The sequence below is a fragment of the Panthera tigris genome, chromosome A2, assembly GCF_018350195.1.
Source record: "Panthera tigris isolate Pti1 chromosome A2, P.tigris_Pti1_mat1.1, whole genome shotgun sequence".
Taxonomy (NCBI): domain Eukaryota; kingdom Metazoa; phylum Chordata; class Mammalia; order Carnivora; family Felidae; genus Panthera; species Panthera tigris.
The window spans coordinates 20,494,390-20,515,484 of NC_056661.1; the positions used below are offsets into that span (position 1 = coordinate 20,494,390).

General features: G+C 39.8%; 1 protein-coding gene across 6 annotated transcripts; it reads left to right on the top strand.

The window, feature by feature from the left end:
* The first annotated feature begins 395 nt into the window (after nucleotides 1-395).
* On the top strand, nucleotides 396-18,238 carry LOC102951373 (IQ domain-containing protein F3). 6 transcript variants are annotated; one of them, XR_006214812.1, is made up of 6 exons: nucleotides 396-531; nucleotides 905-949; nucleotides 5,781-5,888; nucleotides 14,172-14,393; nucleotides 14,766-14,849; nucleotides 17,189-18,238. XR_006214812.1 is itself a non-coding variant. In XM_007081964.2 (3 exons), exons 1-3 carry the CDS (start codon nucleotides 484-486, stop codon nucleotides 2,088-2,090), a joined length of 459 nt encoding a protein of 152 aa, XP_007082026.1. In that variant the 5' UTR covers nucleotides 397-483; the 3' UTR covers nucleotides 2,091-2,145. The 6 variants fall into 6 exon arrangements, 2 of the variants coding, with proteins under 2 accessions (XP_007082026.1, XP_042834987.1); XR_006214810.1 differs by lacking the exons at nucleotides 396-531; nucleotides 905-949 and adding an exon at nucleotides 15,610-16,051; XR_006214813.1 differs by lacking the exons at nucleotides 5,781-5,888; nucleotides 14,172-14,393; nucleotides 14,766-14,849; nucleotides 17,189-18,238 and adding exons at nucleotides 1,414-1,532; nucleotides 1,695-1,786.
* Nucleotides 18,239-21,095: the final 2,857 nt, after the last annotated feature.

The following is a 21,095-nucleotide window of genomic DNA, read 5'->3' on the forward strand; positions in this document are numbered from 1 at the left end:
TCCTGACCCTTCCTTGGCCCCTTCTGCTCACCCTCCATACTCACAGTCTCACATACTCACATACTCACTAATTAAAAGAAGGATTTTCCCACATACTGAGGAAGGGCATGGAGGCAGAGAAGGCAAGACACAGGAAGCACCCTGAGCCCAGGAACCTTCCTCTGCACTGTGTAAGCAGCTCTCCTTAGTGATGATGACAGGAAAGTCTTGTGGGTGGGCCAGACTAGAGGTCATCCTTTGGACAGGACAGATTCACGGGGGCTATGGTTTCCCCAAGGACAATCCCTGGTCAATCCCTGGCAGGAGGGAAATGGGTACATGTTTCCTCTTTACCCAACAAATTTGAGGCAACCTGGTCCCTGGGTCATAGTTGCCCTTGTGACATCATGGCTATCTCCTCCTCTCCCACCCTTCTTGCTTCTGCCAGGACCAATGGAGCAGCAACCAGAGGGGGTGTGAACACCTGAACTACTGCCCCAAACCATGGGCGGTAAATGCTGTGTAAGACAGCCAAACACCCCCTCCCTGGAGGTAGGGAGTTAGCCCATGGCAGAGGGAAGCACCAGATGACTTCAGAAGGACTCAGGAGGGGCACCTGGGTGGCTCAGTCAGTTAAGCGTCCCACCCTTGATTTGGGCTCAGGTCATAATCTCACAGTTGTGAGATTGAGCCCTGTGTTGGGCTTCATGCCATGGAGCCTGCTTGGGATTCTCTCTCTCCCGCTCTCTGCCCCTCCCCCACTCATGCTCCCTCTCTCCCTCTCTCACATTAAATAAATAAACTTTTTTAAAAAATCTTAAAAAAAAAAAAAAAAAGACTCAGAAAGAATGGGGAAGTAGGCCTGTGAGGACTTTGCACAGAGACTGGTCCTCACTCATGCTTTCTCTCTATATTCTGATTGCAGAAGTCTGGTCCAAATAAGGATGCACTAGAGACTGAGAAGCTGAAGGTAGGTGGAGCCTAGGAGCATGAGAGAACCACAGTTCATTGACCATCTGAGCACAGAGTTCTTGAAAGTGAAGGATCCATCTCTGGTCCCACAGCTGAGAAGTCAGTTCAGTGTTGCTCTCCTGTCCCCATAAATTCCCTCCCTATTCTGAGTGAGCTATGTTAAGTATGAAGAGACAGCAGAGAGGTGAGGAATCAGGATGCGGACAGGCCACTGGAAGGTGGGGCACAGTAGTGGGAACTGGAAATCCAGAGAAAGTAAAGCCTGGGTTTAGAAGGATATAGGGGTGACTGAAAGGTAGTGGAAATCAAAAGAAGTGAGGTAAAGGAAAGCCCTCAAGGGGCTATGGGTTGGCATGAGGCATCAGGAGGCAGCATCATAGGCTGGAATTTGGGTTGAGATGTAGGCCATAAATGCAGAGGTTCATCCTCAGAGGACCTTTTGGTTCCTCATATTCATGGCAGGTCTTCTGGATCAGAAATTGTTTCCACAGAACCTGTGAAGATCACAGGGCAAGCATATCCCCATTTTGTAGATGAGGACACTATGACTCAGAAGATGACCAATACGTCTATGGCCACAGGTAAGGTAGAAGTAGAGACAAAACCCCACCCAGGACTCCTGGGTCCTCAGAACCACCAGGGGAAAGGCTAGTTACGAAAGAAGATCAGAGCTCCTTCGTGGCAGACACCAGACTTGTTGTTCATAACAAATTCATGTGGAGTCCTCTGCTTTGCTTGGTTAGAGGCTTTGTCAAAAACGCCACAGAGCAAGAATCAAGGCAGCTGAGAAGATCCAGGCCTGGTGGCGTGGCACCCTGGTACGTCGCACCCTGCTGGTGGCAGCCCTCAGGGCCTGGATGATTCAGCTCTGGTGGAGAACACTTTTGTGGAGGCGGGTTCTTAAGCAGCGGCGGGACCTGTTGAAGATCTATGTAATCCAGGAGGAGGCGGCAGTCAAGCTCCAGTCCTGGGTTCGCATGTGGCAGTGCCATCGACGTTACTGCCGAATATGCAATGCTGTCTGCATCCTTCAGGCCCCAAAGAGCTATTTTGCCTTCCAGACCAGTGATATTCTACAGGCACAATATGAAGTCACTCCCAACCAGCCGGAGTTCCATATTGAAATCCTATCAGTCTAAAAGTACCAGAGGGTGGAGAACTACTCCACTGCCCCCCAATAAATGTCTGACCAGGTTTTGTGTGTCTCAGTGACTCCTACACCATGAAGACCCCAAGGCCTCCACCTTCTGGCTCTATCCAAATCAGAAACTGCTACCTGAGGCTGTTCTCACACATCAAGAGCCAAGTGTACCATTCCATAGCCCTGGCACCATTATCTCCTGATCTTGCAATTGGGAGCAGTTAGGCTTTATATTCCCAAAGACTCCAGGCACCTCTTCTTAATGAGAGTTGCCTTTGAATCCATGCTCTGTTAGCCTGCCATCATGAGCCAGCTGGGGCTTGCACCCATTGGCTATCTATTTGGCAAACCCCTAGACAGAAGTCAAACACTTTGCTGGCTCTTGAGAGCAGTACAGCCCATAGGATGCACAGGAGGCTGACCTTAGTGGTGACTAGGCACAAGGTTTTTCAAGTTTTGTGCTAATTTGGATGCTGTTTTCTTTGGGAAATAGCAGGTATCATGATCTTAAGGAACCTCAGCTCTGCTTCCATCCTCAGGACCAGCTTCTCCAGGGTGCTGAAACACAAATAGGGCTCCCACTGGTATCACTGCCACCCTATGTGTGACACCATTCTTAGTAACTTCAGTATTAACTTAGATGATGCTCCAAGCCCCTTGCCTCTTACCTCCAGTGATTTTGACTTCCATTTTACCTGAATCACCCACTCGTATAATTGCACCAGAGATTGTTGCTTTTCAAGCTGCCTTTAAGGAATGGCCTTTAAAAAAAAAAAAAAGTGTCCAATCCATCATATACTAATTCTTTTGTAAAACAATAAAAATGAATTATGGGAAAAAACAAGTAGAAAAGGTATACAGAATATAAGGCTTACTTTTGTTAGGCTGGACACACATAAAATTTCTGTTTCAATTTGCTATACAAATTTCTAAGTGCTTAATCTCAATCTTTGTACTTAATCTCAGTGGTAGCAAATGCTCACCATAGTTTGGGTGGCATTGTCCTGGTCCTTGTCATAACTGACCACAGCAACACAAATACTGATTTTAATAATCTTGGTCTCTAACTTTTGCTTTCTATGCTTTAGGGCAGAAGTCAGAAAACTATGGCTTGCAGTTGAGTGGTTGTGATTGTGACATCAATCCTAAAATACTATCTGGTCCTTTACAGAAAAAGTTTGTCAACCTCTGTGTTAGAGTCGCTGCTTCTTATGCATTGATCCAAATGTTTCTTCAGTCCTAATAAGGACTTCCCAAAGATTGACCTTACCAGTATTGTACTACCCTTTTCCCCAGCTCAGATTCCATTCTCTGTCGAGGATTCTCTTACAATTTTACCACTGTTGGCCCTCTCTCTCCACCTTTGTGTGAACCCAACCCTTCACCTACTTCATCCACAAGAAAAGCTGAATTTCCGTGAAGAAAAACAAATCACCATATTGCGTGGTTTGGGTTTATCTTCAAGACCACAGATGGACAGACTTGCTTCTCAAGACACTTCTCTGTAAATTTGTTTTTTGACCTGAAGATTTCACATCACTTCCTTTTTCCTCAAATGCGCTATTCTTCCTCTTTTCCTTTTGACCTCAAATGGTGATATCACTACACCCTTAACTGAGAAAATGGTAGCAGACTGGACTTCCGTCTCCCTACCGACTCATCCTCCATCTCAGCTGGCCTTTTTTTACCACACTCATTGCCTTCCTTGAGTTGAAGTGAATTATCTTTGCCCCATCCAATGCCACCCCTTCCACTTTGCTCTTCTGGTGCTCTTCGTTTCCTTTTGCCCACTGTCACCTCTTGCCTTTGCAATGATGTTGTTCTGTAATTTCATTTGTTTCTCTGAACTGGTTTCTTCCTTTTCACCAAATCATTTACATCAGCATAAGTATCCTCCACCATTAAAAAGTCCATTCTTGACTACCTCCTATCCAGTTCTCTGCATCTTCTTAGAGCAAAACGTGTTGTCACTGTTTCCTCTCTCGCTTTTCCCATTCTCTCATAAATTCACTCCAATTGGTCTTTCCTTCCCCCCAACTCCACGGAAGCTACACTGGTCAAGGGTATTGATTGAGAGAGATTGTTTACAAAAATGACAAAAATTACTGTCCTCCTTGTATCCATGCACCTTTGCAACGTGACTTTGTAGCTCGATCAATAACAGACAGAGGCTACTTAACCTCCTCTTGTATCTAGGCCTCCCTGTGACTTTCTTTGGCCAATAGTATGCAGTAAAAGTGATATTGTGCTGGTTGCAAGCCTAGACTTTAAGAGGTCTTAAACAACCATCTCCCATGCGAACAAGGAGATTACCACTGTTGCATGAGACAACATATGGGACAGAGATGAGCTGTCTCTGATGAGGCCATCTTACATCACCAGCCCCCATCACACCTACCAACAGACCACATATTTTTAGCGAACCCAGTTGAGAACAGAAAAATCACCCAGATGATCCTAGCTCAAATTGTCACTCCACAGACCCGTGAGTTCTATAAATGGTTATTGTTTTGAGTCTCTATGTTTTGGTGGTTGGTTGAACAACAAAAACTAACACCATCTAAAATCACCAACTAACTTGCTTACATGAAAATGGTGAATCCTCTGTTCTCTGCCTTCTCTCTGCATCAGACTACAAGTTGACCACTCTCTCTTACTTGAAACACTCTGTTTGGCTTCAGGAACATCACACTCTCCTGCTTTTTCTTCACTGGCTGCTTTTTCTTAATCTTATCAATGGCTTCTTCATTGATGAGCCTCTAACCTATGAGGGGCTCAATCCTAAAAGTTCTTTTAGTCCCTCTTAATGTGTACTCCCAGATAATATCATCGACATGGTCTTAGCTATCTGCTATATTCTGATGCCATTCAAATCTACATCACCATCCCTGATAGCTCCTCTGAATTCCATACCCAACGTATGACTTCCCACTTAATGTCTTGCTTTGATGTCTAATAGGTTTTTTCAAACATAATGTGGCAGACAGGACCCCCACACTTCATGATTTTATCCAAAATTGCTTCTCCTTGTGCCTTGACCATTCACCACATCTGTTTGATTCAAATTCTCTTCTGAACCCTCCCTTTTACTTATCTCTATCCATCCCCATTCACATCAGTCCATCAGCAAATGCAGTCAGCTGCAGCTCTGCAATATAGTAATATCTACAATACAGTAGATAGTAGGATTGGAGAAACTGGATCTTATGTAGATTGCTCTTGGGAATGTAAAATGGGGTAGCTGATGTGAAAATAGTTTGATGATCTCTCAAAAGTTAGGTGTAGAGTTACCATAAGACCCAGCAATTCCACTCTTAGGTATATATCCAAGAAAATTGAAAACACAAAAGCTTCCACAAAAATTTCATAGTAGAATAATAGCCAGAAAAGTGGATGCAACCCAAATGACTATTCAAACTGTGGTACATCCATACAATGCACCACTGCTCAGCAGTAAAAAGGAACAAACTATGGATACATGGAACAATTTATATGGGTCTCAAACTAACCAATTCAGGGTAAACCCCCTCTGTCTTTGTCCTCTACATCCAGAAAGCCATAATCCTCTGCCTTAATCATTCGAAGCCAGGCATTAGACATCTATATAGCTTAGAAACCACAGAAATGACTCAAACCAGACAATCTTAACCTGTTTACCCTATCCTTCTTGCCTTTCCCACTCTGACAGAGGCCATGGGAGAAGCTCTTTTCTTACTCCTGCTTTCTGCCACCTGACTAAAACCTGATGCTTCCCTGTGATCCTGTGTGACATGCAGTAACCTCTGCTTTGGGACCTGTGAGTATAAGTTTGGGGAGCTAATAAGTAACAAAAATACAAAGGAAAGAATAAATCTCACTGGAAGATAAATATATAGTAAAGTTAGTGGATTAATTGCTTACAAAGTTTGTATGTCAAAACTACAATTTGAGATCACCTGTCAGAATGGCTAGAATCTAAAAATGAGAAATAACAAGTGTTAGCAAGGATACAGAGGAAAAGGTTGTGGGAATGTAAATTGGTACAGACATTTTGGGAAAGCAATATGGAGGTTACTCAAAAAACTAAAAATAGGGGGTACCTTGGTGACTCAGTCGGTTAAGCATCCAACTTCAGCTCAGGTCGTGATCTCACATGGGTTCAAGCCCTGCGTCGGGCTATGTTCTGACAGCTCAGAGCCTGGAGCCTACTTCAGATTCTGTGACTCCCTCTCTCTCTCTGTGCCCCTCCCCAACTTTCCCTCTGTTTCTCTCTCTCAAAATAAATAAACATTAAAAAATTAAAAATAGAAATACCATATGATCTAGTAATTCCACTACTGGGCATTTACCCAAAGAAAAGAAAAAACTAATTCAAAAAGACATCTGCACTTGTATGTTTATTGTAGCATTATTTACAATAACCAAGATCTGGGGGCACCTGGGTGGCTCAGTCAGTTAAGCATCCAACTCTTGATTTCAGCTCAGGTCATTATCTCACGGTTCATGAGATTGAGCCCTGCATCAGGCTCCATCCTGAGAGCACAGAGCCTGCTTGGGATTCTCCTTCTCCCTGCTCATGTGTGTGCATGCTCTCTCAAAATAAATAAACTTAAAAAAAATAACCAAGATCTGGTAACAATTCAAGTGTCTATTGATAGACAAATGGATAAAGAATATGTGACTTTATATGTATATAATTGAATACTACTCAGGCATAAAAATAAATGATATCTTGCCATTTGCAATAACATGGATAAACCTAGAGAGTGTTATACTAAGTTAAATAAGTCAGAGAAAGACAAACTCCATATGGTTTTATTTATATGTGGAATCTAAGAAACAAAATAAATGAATAAACAAATGAACCAAACAAAAAATCAGGCCTATAAATGTAAAGAGTAAACTGATGTTGCCAGAGGGGAGAGGGTGGAGGATGGGCAAGATCAATGAAGGGGAGTGGGAGATACAGGCTTCCAGTTATAGAATGAATAAGTCATGGGAGTAAAAGGTACAGAATAGGGAATATAGTCAATGGTATTGTGATAGCATTGCATGGTGTTAGATGGTAGCTACACTTGTGGTGAGCATAGCATAATGTATAGAGTTGTTGAATAACTATGTTGTATACCTGGAACTAATGCAACATTGTGTGTCAACTACACTTAAATATAAAATAATAAAATAAAGCTAGTATGAAGGTTAAAAGACAAAAATAATAAAAATAACTATGATTACAATAATTAGTTAGGGGATACACAAACAAAAAGATGTAAAATATGAGATAAAAAGGTGTAAAATGTGACATTGAAAACATAAAACATATTGGGAAGAGTAATGTTGAGCTTTAGAATGGGCTCAAACTTAAGTTGTTATCAGCTTAAAAATAGATCGTTATAGGTATAAATTGTTATATGTATGCCTCATGGTAACCACAAAGCAAAAAGCTATAATAAATACCCATAAAATAAAGAGTAATAAGCATACCACTAAAGAAAGTCATCAAACCACCAAGGAAGAGAGCAAGAAAAGAAGAAAAGAACAGAGAGGAACTACAAAAACAACCAAAAAACAACAGAATAGTAATGAGCACATATGTTTCAATAATTACTTTAAATGTGAATGGAATAAATTCTTCAATTAAAGGACATAGAGCGGCTGAATGGATTTTAAAAAGACCCATCTATATGCTGCTTGTGAGAGATACACTTCAGATATAAAGACACACACAGACTGAAAGTGAAGGGATAGAAAAAGATACTCCATGCAAATGGAAACCAAAAGAAAGCTGGAGTAGCAATACTTATATCAGACAAAATAGACTTTAAGATAAACATCGTAGTAAGAAACAGAGAAGGGTGTTACATAATGATAAAAAGTCAATCTAACAAGAGGATATAACATTTGTAAATATTTATGCACCCAACATAAGAGTATCAAAATATATAAAGCAAATATTAACAGACCTAAAGGAAAAATTGACAGTGTTACAATGCTAGTAGGGAACTTTAATACCCTCACATCAATGGATAGATAATTCAGCCAGAAAATCAGTAAGAAAACAATCATCTTAAATGACATGTTAGACCAGATGGAATTAACAAATGCACAGAACATTCCATCTAAAAGAAAAAGAATACATGTTCGAAATTAGCCAGTCAGAGGAAGACAAATATCATACGACTTCACTCATATGAGGACTTTAAGACACAAACAGATGAACACAAGGGAAGGGAAACAAAAATAATATAAAAAGGAGGGGGACAAAACATAAGAGACTCTTAAATATGGAGAACAGAGGTTTACTAGAGGAGTTGTGGGAGGGGGGATGGGTTAAATGGGTAAGGGGCATTAAGGAATCTACTCTTGAAATCATTGTTGCACTATATGCTAACTAACTTGGATTTAAAATTAAAAAATTAAATTTAAAAAAAAGAATACATGTTTTCAAGTGCACATGGAACATTTTCCAAGATAGATCATATGTTATGTTACAGAACAGAATGTAAGAGGATTGAAATAATATCAAGCATCTTTTCTGACTACAATAGAAATGTAATTCTTCATTACATGAAGAAAACTGGAAAATTCACAAATATGTGGATATTAAACCACATGCTACTATAAAACCAGTGGGCCAAAGAAGAGATCAAAAGGAGAAATAAATACCTTGAGACAAACAGAAATGGAAATATAACATACCAAAATATATGGGATGCAGCAAAAGTAATTCCAAGAAGGAAGTTCATAGTGATAAATGCCTACCTCAAGAAACAAGAAAAGTATGAAATAAAGAGCCTACAGCTCAAGGAAGTAGAAAAAGAAGAGCAAAAGAAGCCCAAAGTTAATAGAAGGAAGGAAATAACAGATCAGAACAGAAATAATGAAATAGAGACTAAAAAGACAATAGAAAGTATCAGTGAAACCAAATGCTGGTTCTTTGAAAAGATAAACAAAATTGATAAGCTTTACCTAGACTCACCAAGGAAAAAAGCAAAGAGTCAAATAAAATCAGGAATGAAAGAGATGTTACAACTGATGCCACAGAAATACAAAGGATCATAAGAAACCACTTTGAACAATTAAACACCAACAAATTGGACTACCTAGAAGAAATGGATAAATTCCTGGAAACATATAACCTACCAAGACTGAACTCTGATGAAATAGAAAATCTGTACAGACTGATTATTAGCAGAGATTTAATTCATAATCAAAAACCTTTGATTTTTGGTTTCACCAAAATTCAGTGAATTTCACTGGTGAATTCTACCGAACATTCAAAAAAGGATTAATGTCAATCCTTCTTGGGGCACCTGGGTGGCTCGGTCGGTTAAGTGTCTGACTCTTGGTTTCAGCTCAGGTCATGAGCTCATGGTTTATGGATTTGAGCCCTGCATTGGGCTCTGCACTGACAGCACAAAGCCTGTTTAGGATTTCTCTCTCACTCTCTTTCTGCCCCTCCCTGGCTAGCTCTCTCTCTCAAAAAATAAATAAACATTTAAAAACGTTTTTAAAAATACCAATTCTTCTCAAATTATTCCAAAAAATAAAAGAGGAAGGAACTCTTCCAAACTCATTTTACAAAGCCAGGATTACCCTGATACCAAAGCCAGACAAGGATGCCATAAGAAAAGAAAATTACAGGCCAGGATCCCTGATAAACGCAAATGCAAAACTCCTCAGCAAAATATTAGCAAACTGAATTCAATAATACATTGAAAGTATCATACACCATGATCAAGTGGTATTTATTCCAGGGATACAAGAATGGTTCAAAATCCACAAATCAACCAATGTGATACACCACATTAACAAAAAGAAAAGTAAAAATCATGATCATCTCAGCCGACGTTGAAAAAAATGTGACAAAACTCAACATTCATTTATGTTAAAAACTCTCAACAGAGAAGGGTATAGAGGAAATGTACCTCAACATAATAAAGGCCATATATGCCAAGCACACAGCTAACATCATACTTAGTAGTAAAAAGCTAAAAGCTTTTCCTCTAAGATCAGGAACAAGAGAATGATGACCAATCTTGCCACTTTTATTCTACATAGTATTGGAAGTCCTAGCTAGAGCAATTAGGCAAGAAAAAGAAATAAAAGGCATCCAAATTGGAAATGAAGAAGTAAAACTACCACTATTTGAAGATAGCATGATACCATATTAGAAAACCCTAAAGACTCCATCAAAACACTGTTAGAACTAATAAATATAGTAAAGTTGCAGAATACAAAATCAATACACAAAAAGCTGTCACTTTTCTTTACACTTATAATGAACTGTCAGAGAAATTAAGAAAACAATTCCATTTATAATTGCATCAAAAAGAATAAAATACCTAGGAATACATTTAAACAAGGAGGCGAAAGACCTGTAAATTGAAAGCCACACAACATTAATGGAAGAAACTGAAGAAGACACAAATAAATGGAAATATATTTTATGCTCATGGATTGGAAGAATTAACATTGTTAAAATAGCCATACTACCCAAATCCATATACAAATTTCAATGCAATCCCTATCAAAAGTCCAGTGGTTTTTTTTTTCCACAGAAATAGAAAACAACTACCATAAAATGTGAATAGAACCTGTACAAAAGACCCTGACAAGCCAAAGCAGCCATGAGAAAGAAGAACAAAGCTGGAGGCATCACACTCCCTGATTTCAAACTATATTACAAATCTATAGTAATTAAAACAGTATGGTATGGACATTAAAAAAAGACACAAAGGTCAATGTACCATAATAGAGGTCTCAGAAATAAACTCATATAGTAATGGTCAATTAATTTACAACAAAGGAGTCAAGCATAAACAATGTGGAAAGGACAGTCTCTTCAATAAATAATGTTGGGAAAATTAGACAACCACATGCAAAAGAATGAAACTGGCCTATTATCTACATATTATGCACAAAAATTAACTCAAAGTGTATTAAAGACTTGAATGTAAAACCTGAAACTATAAAACTCCTAGAAGAAAACATTGGTGGTAATCTCCTTGACATTGGTCTTAGTGATGATTTTTTAAAATCTGACACCAAAAGCAAAAGCAACACAAGCAAAAATGAATAAGTGAGATTACATAAAACTAAAAGGCTTCTGCACAGCAAAGGAAAGCATCAACAAAATGAAAAGGCAACCTACTGAATAGAAGAAAATAGTTGCAAGTCATATATCTGATAAGGGGATAATATCCAAAATATACAAAGAACACATATAACTCAATAGCAAAACAATCCAATTTAAAAATGGGCCAGTCTGGGTGCATGGATGACTCAGTCATTAAGCATCTAACTTTGGCTCAGGTCATGATCTCATGGTTCATGAGTTCGAATCCCACATCAGGTGAGCTTGTGCTCCACTTCAGATGAGCACAAGCCCTGCTTTGGGTGAGCTCAAACCTCAGTGGGTAAACACAAGCCCCACTTCGGGTGAGCCTGCTTCTCTTTCTCTCTCTCTCCCTGTCTCTCTTTGTCCCTTCTGGGATTCTCTCTCTCTCTCTCTCTCATTCTCTCTCTCTCCCCCTTGCTCACTTGCGCCCTCTCTCTCAAAAAAATAATAATCAATTAATTAATTAAAATAAAAATGGGTAGATCTAAGACATTTTTTCAAAGAAAACACACAGCCAACAGGTACGTGAAAATATGTTCAACATCACTAGTCATCAGGGAAATGCAAATCAAAACCACAATGAGATATAACCTCACACCTGTTAGAATGGCTATGATTTTTTTTAAAAAGATAAGAAATAACAAGTTGATGACAGCACACCTGAGTGACTCAGTCGTTTAAGTGTCCAACTTCTGCTCAGGTCCATGATCTTGCAGTTCGTCAGTTCCAACCCCACGTTAAGCTCTGTGCTGACAGCTCAAAGCCTGGAGCCTGCTTCAGATTCTGTGTCTTCCTCTCACTCTCTGACCCTCCCCCGCTCATGCTCTGTCTCTCTCTCTCTCAAAAAAATGAATAAACATTAAAAAATTAAAAAAAAAAAAACAAGTTGATCAGGATGTGGAGAAAAGGGAACGCTCGTGCACTGTTGTGACAGGTAAATTGGTGCTGAAACTATGGAAAACAGTAAAAATAGAACTACCATACGATCTAGCAATTCCACTTCTGGGTATTTATGTGAACAAAACAAAAAAACTAATTTGAAAAGATAACCTGCACCCCCATGTTCATTGCAGCAATAGCCAAGATATGGAAACAACCTAAGTGTCCATCGATGGATGAATGGATAAAGAAATTGTGGTTTGTACATACAATGGAATGTTAACCATTTTATGGAATACCCATAAAAAATAATGAAATTTTGCTATTTATGATACCATGGATGAAACTCAAGGGCATTTTACTAAGTGAAATAAGCCAGACAGAGAAAGACAAATACCATATGATTTCTCTTATATGAAATCTAAAAAAAACCAAAAACTGGAAACAACAAAACAAACTCATAGATACAGAGAACAGATTGGTGGTTGTAAAAGGCAGTTTTGTTTTTGTTTTGTTTTTTTTAAGTTTCTTTGTTTTGAGAGAGAGAATGGGAGAGAGGCAGAGAAAGAAGGAAAGAGAGAATCCCAAGCAGGCTCCACACTGTCAGAGCAGAGCCTGATGTGGGGCTTGATCCCATGAACCAAGAGAACCTGAGCCAAAGTCAAGAGCCTAATGCTCAACTGACTAAGCTACCCAGGTGCATCTGTTTTGTTTTCAGGAAAAAAACAAAAAAACAAAAACCTTACCATATGACCTAGCAATTCCACTTCTAGGTATATATCCAAGAGAATTGAAAATGTATGAGCATTGTATATGCTCATACAAAAACTTGCACTTCAATATTTATAGGTATATTATTCATAATACTAAAAAAGTAGAAACAACTCAAGTGCTAATTAACTGATGAGTGGATTAAAAATGTAGTATATACATGCAATGGAATATTATTTAGCCATAGAAAATAAGGACATACTGACATGCTACAAACATGAATGGACCCTGAAAACATTGTACTAAGCAAAAGAAGCCAGACACAAAAAGCCATTTATTGTGTGATTCAAACCGTATGAAATATCCAGAATAGGCAAATCTATAAAGACATAAAGAAGTTCAGTGGTTACCAGAGGTTGGGGTAGGGAAGAATGGAGATTAACTGCTAATGGGTATGGGGCTTATTTGGGGGTTATGAAAATGTTCTAGAATCAGATAGTGGTGATAGTTGCACAACTTTGTGAATATGCTTAAAAACTACTGGGTTGTACAGTTTTAAATAGTGAACTTTGTAGAATGTAAATTATATCAAAAGAGAGAGAGAGAGACCTTTACAGGGGCTCCTGGCTGGCTCAATTGGTGGAGCATGAGATTCTTGATCTCAGGGTTGTGAGTTCTCAAGTCCCACATTGAGTATAGACATCACTTAAAATCTTAAAAAGACCTTTACAGAAAAATTTTTAAAAACTTTACAGAAATATATAGAAGAATTATTTTTTGAAAGACGTAAAAGGATTCTTGTCAAAGGAAGGGATAGTCCATCGTCTTAGAAGGAGTATCAGAAGATAGCTTTTCTTCCCCCTAAAAAAAAAATCCTAGCAGGATTTTTTTAGGGGATTGACACTATGAAATGCTTGATGGAAACTTCTGTCTTCTGTCTTCTGCCTTGAATAGTTTGTCACATTGGAAATATCTGAATTTGTAAGTTTTGTTTAAAGTTTGTGTATGAATCTACCTGGTCTTGATGCCTTATTTATGGTGGATCTTCAGTAACCTTCTGAATTTATCAAGTTTTACATATTTTCTCCAATTAATTTTCGTAATTTACATTTTGTTAGGAAAGCATTTCCTCTTAGTTTTCAAATTTGTTACGATGACATTCTCTTACATTTATTTAATTCTCTTTGTGATTATTTTGCCTTTCTCATTCCATTTTTGTTCTCTTTCTCCCTCACTCAGGTTCATGGAGTATTTATCTTTAATATTGGTCCTTTCAAAAATACCACATTTTCAGTTTACTTTCCACCACCTATTTTTGTTTTCTATTTAATTTAAATTTTTACCCTTATTTTACTGCTTTTTAGATTCATCTGTTCTTTCTCTTTCTAGTTTCCTATGGTGTATTGAGGTACCGAAACCTGAGTCAAGGGGAGACAGGAAATGCTAAGTCTCAGAAGACAGTAGAGAGCTCCACAGAGATACACTGCCATGGTCCTTCCTGCTCCCCTGTGTGACTGAAAATGAGGAAGGATGTGGGCGGGCCTCACTGGAGGACCCCTGGTATCAAATGGCCCTCACGCACCCTATCTTTCCACTCTGAGCTCTAGACAGGTAAGGTAGTACAAGTTCCCATGGAGCTTGTTTCTGAGGAAGACTCAACTCTGTGGCAGATATCTTAATCCTGATGTCATAATGCAGTTGGGAACTCATAACTGTCCCCCTCATTTTATTCATGCCAGACTTTGGGAAGTAGAGAAATCAAGGCTAATGAACCATCTAGAGATAAGCCATGGGGCTCAGATTTTGTGTAAGAGACATGGCCAGATTTACTAGGCAAACTAGGAGTGGGTGGGAATCACCTAGGACTTCACAGGTCTTGGGAAAAGAAGGGATGCTGAAGCAGGGGGTATCTTTGTACAGAGCCATAGAGAGAAACAGCAGTCTTAACTCATCCATTCATTTCCGATTCAATTCTGATGACAGACTCACGGCAATTTAATTGTACTTGTAATTGAAGATGTTGAAAAAAGAACCGAATGGAAGAAGACGGAGAAGCAGAAACTCAAGGTGAGTAAAATTTCCATGTAGTTAAGAGATATCCAGAACATTTATATTTATGTCATAAGCGTGTGGAATTGTGCTCCTTATGGATCCTGAGTCTAAAATAATCAAGAGTCAGCTCAATATTGGCCCATTTTTCCTCCACTCCCTTCTCAGCATGGGCTCTCTGGGTATCAGTCTGACTGTGACATGAAGAGTGAATGGGGAGAATGAAAGCCATCAAGAAATGAATGGGGCTGGGAGGTGATAATGTGAGGACTCTGAATTAGAGAGTACAATGTTCAAAATATGGGAAGGCTGGAGTAGAAAGTGGGTTGAGGGTGCTGAAAACCGATCAGAGTACTGAAATACATTGTGGCAGAGGGAAATCAGCCAATGATGGTTTGGGACTAGAATTAGCAGAGAATACCAGACAAAGGCATTATGAGGCCAAACCTCCAAAACCCAATAACCATTGAGGATGTGGACCATGACTAACAAAGTCCCTCACATCCCTAATGCACCCTTCTAGCTGCTAATGGTTTTCCCCTTGATCTATACACCTGTGAGATAGTAGGGTGCTGTGACTCTGAGGGCAGAGTGATGTGCCCACAGTGGCAAAGAAGGGCTCACTATCCAGGTCTTCTGGCTCTTAGGCAGTGTCCTGCCAACTCCCCTTAACTCTCCAAAAAATGGTAACTGTTAAGAGAATCCAGGCCCCTTCCAGGAAGATCTTGGAAGTTGATGGCAGGAAGTTCCCTGAGTGGTCTCTCTTATCTCCACTTAGAAAACTTTTAAAAAACAAACAAAAGCAGCTACAGAGATCCAGGCCTGGTGGCGTGGCACCCTGGTACGCCGGACATTGCTGCACGCAGCCCTCAGGGCCTGTATCATTCAGCGCTGGTGGAGGCTGACCTTGGATAGCCTGCTGCAGAAGAAGCGAAGGCAAGCCCTGGTCACCTATGCAAATACAGTGAGGGCCGTGGTCAAGATCCAGTCCTTGGTCCGTATGTGGCGTATCCACTGGCGATACCGTCAGGTGCTCAATGCCATCTATGTCATTCAGTGCCACTGGCAATGCCACAACTGCCATACCTGTGCTCTCCTCCGGGGCCACTGTGTAGTCACAGCCACTCACCTACAGTTCCACATTGAGATCATCAACCCCTAAAGGTTGGCAAGAAGGGGCACTGTGTCTCCTGTCCCCAGTAAAAGTTTAACCTGGTCTGGTATGTCTCATGTTCTCCTCCAGCTAATGGAAATGTTGGGTCTTAGGCCATGCTGCCTCCTTTTCTTCCTGGGAAAGAACTTCAGTAAGGTTTTCCCCTTGTGCCCATGGACCCTATTTTGGACTGACAATGACCATATGCTGTTTACTCAGTTGTTGAAACAGAAACTGAGGTCCTTGTCCATCCTGATATATGACAGAGCCAGAAGTCTCAGTTCCCATTCCCAGTACCCTTCCTTTCTTCCCCCGTGGGGATCTGAAAGATAGGTGGGCTGCATCTCACTGAAGACCCTGAGTACCTCTGCACATGAGAAGAGACTCTGAGACTCTTCTCTGTCAGCCTGGGATCAGGGGTTAACTGGGGTCTGGGTTACCTCAGACAAGGTATCTTTGACAAGCACCTAGAGAAAATGCCAACATTTGTCTGACTACTGGAAGCAGTGCAACGCAGCCTCAGGTGAAGACAGGAGGCTGGCCTTAGTGATAGGTGCAGCTAGGCATGTTGATGAGCAGCTGAGGGGGACTAACAGAGAATATGAGTTCATGGTACTCCAACTCTGTCTCCACAGCATCCTTACCCAAACTCCTCTCCTTAAGTGCTGTAGCAAACAGGGCTCTCTCTGATATTATCCCATCCCTACTCTTATCTCCACTCTCAGTGATTTTATCATTGGTCAGATTGTCCTATCAATCTCCTTGCTCTAATAAACCATTTTTGCTCCCCTCCTCAGCCACTCACTCCCATAGTCATACTAAAGCAGTGTAATTCAATGGAACTTTCTGTGATGATAGAAATGAACTGGATCTGTGCTATCCAACGTAGTAGCCACAAGCTACGTATGGTTGCAAAGTACTTGAAATGTGCCTGATGCAGCTAAAGAATTGAATCTTTGATTTTATTTTATTTAAATTAATTTAGGTTTAAATGGGCACATGTGGATAGTGGCTATTCTATTGGATGGTGTGACTGTAGACCTCACCAGTACAAATAATTGTTCTATTACCCAAATGGCTTTTTCTAGTGTTGCATTTTCTGATTATTCTTTCTTTCCAGTTCATCTTTCAAATACCCCCAATAGACTCTTCAGATATGATAAAGTCTTACAATCTATTGACCCTACCTTTTTATTTTTTACAGCCATCACCCCTGACATGTCCTTGCATCTTTCTTTACCCAGTTCAGATTCTGTGGTTATTATTGTAATCTCTGCTCTGCACAACTTGTCTTCTCTTAGCCCTCTCTCTGCAAGCATGTGTGGGGTGAACTCAACCATCTACCTGCTCTGTGCCTGCAGAACAGCGAGCATGGCTGGAACAAAACAAACAACCCTGAGGCATGATCTATCTCAGTTAATATTCATGACTGCAGATGTCTACTGGACAAATTGCCCAAAAAATTTCTCTGCTATGCTTGCATTTCCATTTTCTGAGTTGAAAATCCATATCACCTCCTCTCCAAATGTCCAGTTCTACATCTTCTCCCCTTGAACTGGATGATGGTATATGTCACCACACACTCAACTGAAGAAATGGGAGCAGACTGGACCCCCATCTTCCTACCACCACATTCTCCCTTTTCCTTCCCTCTAAATACAAACTAAATACTGTGAAAATAATTCAGTAGACAATCCTAAAAGAACTCTGAAATGTGGAAAGAAGGTGGATCGGCTAGGAACCTCAAGATTTAAAAATGTACACCATGATGAATTCTCTTGGTTTTCTTTTTATCTATCATATGTCTCAGACTGGACACCAGAAATGTCTGCAATCCAGAACCACTAAGGGGTATAGAGGAAATAAAACAAAAACAAGAACAGCCTGCTCTCTATAGCCAAAGGAAGGGTAGCCTCACAGAAACTGTGCAGGGAGACCCATACCTCGTGGCAATGACAGGCTAAACTGCCTGCAGTAGTGACACTAGTACCCAGATGGATCAATCCGTCTCATGCTCCAAATCCACTGGTAGCAGCAGGCATGATCTGCCCACAGCAGCAGCAATAATGGAACCCAGGTTTATCTACCCTCTCCATACCCCACATCAGCCAGCAGCAGTGGCCCAAGCTATCCTCCGAAGCAGTAGCAGCAGAACCCACCACATTTCTTACCTGCTGATGGAAGCAGGCCTGATCTACCTTCCTGATGAAAGAGACTGAAGAAGATACAAATAAATGGAAACATTTTCCATGTTCATGGTTAAGAGGAGTTAATATTGTTAAGATGTCCATACTACCCAAAGTGATCTATGGATTCAGTTCAATCCCTATCATAATTCCTATGGCATTTTTCACAGAAATAGAAAAAAGAACCCAAAAATTTGTATCGAGCCACAAATGATCCTGAATAGTCAATGTAATCTTTAGAAAAAAAAAGAACAAAACTGAGAGGCATCACACTTCCTGGTTTCAACTAATGTTACAAAGCTATAGCAATAAGAACAATATGGTACTGCCATAAAAACAGACACACAGACCAATGAGACAGAATAGAGCACCCAGTAATAAACCCACACGTGTATGTCAATATTTGACAAGGGAGCCAGGAATACACAATGGGTAAAGACTAGTCTCTTCAATAAATGATGGGAAAACTGGATGTCCACATGCAAAAGAATGAAATTGAACCTTTAGTCTTGCACCATGTACAAAATAAACTGAAAATGGATTAAAGACCTAAACATAGACCTGAAACTGTAAACTTCTAGGAGGAAACATAGGAGAAAAACTGCTTGGCATTTTCTTGGCAGTGATTGGAAACATTTGAGAAGAATTGGCTTTAAATGGTTGGTAGAATTCACCCATCAAGTATGTGAACTTGACTTTACTGGGAGATTTTTTTTTTTATTGCTGCTTGAATCCACTTGCTATTGATCTGTTCACATTTTCTACTTCATCATGATTCAGTCTTGGTAGGTTGTATATTTCTAGGAACTTATCCATGTCTTCTAGGTTATTCAATTAGTTTGTGTATAGCTGTTCATAATAATATGATCCTCTGTATTTCTGTGGTATCAGGTGTAATACATACTCTTTCAATTATAATTTTATTTATTTGAATCCTCTCTCTTTTTTTTTCTTGGTTAGTCTAGCTAAAGGTGTGTCAAAATTGTTTATCTTTTTAAAAAACAGCCCTTAGGTTAATTGAATTTTTCTATTTTACTATTTCTGCTCTAATGTTTATTATTTTTACTCACTTTGGGCTTAGTTTGTTCTTCTTTTTCTAGTTCCTTAAGATATAAAGTTGGGTTGGTTATTTGAAATCTTTTTTTTTAATGTAGGCATTCTCATTTTACACCTCCCTCTTAGAACAGCTTTTGCTGTATCCCATAAATTTTGGTATGTTGTTATTTTCATCTTTATTTGTCTCAAGGTACTTTCACTTCCATTTTTATTTCTTTTTTGACTCATTGATTGTTCAGAAGTGTATTGTTTAATTTCCAATTCCAAATTGTGCATTTTTCAATTTCCTCTTATTATTGATTTCTAATTTCATACCGTTGTGGTCAGAGGAGATACTTGGTACCATGTCAATCTTCTGAAATTTTCCAAGACTTTTTTTGAGACCCAATATATGATCTCTCCTGAGGAATGTCCCATGTGTGCTTGAGAAGAATGGTATTCTGGTGTCATTGGGTGGAATGCTGTGGATATGTCTGTTTAGTCCATTTAGTCTATAGTGTTATTCAATCCTATTATTTCCTCATTGTTTTTCTGTCTAGATAATCTATCCATTGTTGAAAGTGAGGTTTGAAGTCCACTACTATCATTGTATTGCTGTCTGTTTTTCCCCTCACTTCTGTTAAGATTTGCTCTAGGGGCACCTGGGTAGCTCAGTTGGTTAAGCGTCTGACTTTGGTTCAGGTCATGATCTTGTGGTTCGTGGGTTTGAATCCCTCGTTGGGCTCTGTGCTGACAGCTCAGGCTGGAACCTGCTTCAGATTCTGTGTTTCCCTCTCTCTGCTCCTCCCCAACTCACACTCTGCCTTTCTTTCTCAAAAATAAACAAACATTAAAGAATTGTGTAAAAAAATTTTGCTCTAAATATTTAGGTGCTCTGGTACATATCTATTTATAATTGCTATATCCTCTTGATGAATTGACTTCTTTATCACTATATAGTGACCTTTTTAATCTTGTGATTGATTTTGAATAAAAGTCTATTTCCTCTGGGGCACCTGGGTGGCTCAGTCGGTTAAGCGGCTGACTTCGGCTCAGGTCATGATCTCGTGGTCCATGAGTTCGAGCCCCCGCGTCGGGCTCTGTGCTGACAGCTCAGAGCCTGGATCCTGTTTCGGATTCTGTGTCTCCCTCTCTCTGACCCTCCCCCATTCATGCTCTGTCTCTCTCTGTCTCAAAAATAAATAAACGTTAAAAAAAAATTTTTTTTAAGTCTATTTCCTCTGATAAAAGGATAGCCAGCCCTGCTCGCTTTCTTTGGGTTATGATTTGCATGGAATATGTTTTTACATCTCTTCACTTTCAGCCTATGTGTGTTCTTAAAGCTTAAGTGAGTCTCCTGTAGGCAGCATGTTGTTTATCTTGCTTTTTAAAAATCTTTTCTATGTGCTTTTGAATGGAGAATTGAATTCATTTATGTATTTTAAATTTTTTAAATGTTTATCTTTGAGAGAGAGACAGAATGTGAGTGGGGGAGGGCAGAGGGAGAGGGAGACACAGAATCCGAAGTAGGCTCCAGGCTCTGAGCTGTCAGCACAGAGCCCAAAGCTGGACTTGAACCCACGAACCTTGAGATCATGACTTGAGCCGAAATTAAAAGTGGGTGGCTCAGTTGGTTAGCGTCTGAATCTTGATTTCGGCTCAGGTCATGATTTCACAGTTTTGTGAGTTCAAGCCCATGTCAGGCTCTGCACTGACCCTTCAGAGCCTTCTTGGGATTCTCTCTCTCTCTCTCTCTCTCTCTCTCTCTCTCTCTCTCTCTCTCTCTCTCCCTCCCTTTCCCCTGATCCCACTCTGTCTCTCTCAAAATAAAGAAACTTTTAAAAAGTAATTTAAAAAAAAGAGTTGGACATTTAACTGACCTGAGCCAAA

Bases quoted from the DNA above. Each gene is read 5' to 3' on its own strand.
- LOC102951373 (XM_042979053.1), top strand. From the start codon at position 484: ATGGGCGGTAAATGCTGTGTAAGACAGCCAAACACCCCCTCCCTGGAG. The intron at 532-904 runs GTAGGGAGTTAG...TTCTGATTGCAG, and splicing joins CAAACACCCCCTCCCTGGAG to AAGTCTGGTCCAAATAAGGA. The intron at 950-1,694 runs GTAGGTGGAGCC...TTGCTTGGTTAG, and splicing joins TAGAGACTGAGAAGCTGAAG to AGGCTTTGTCAAAAACGCCA.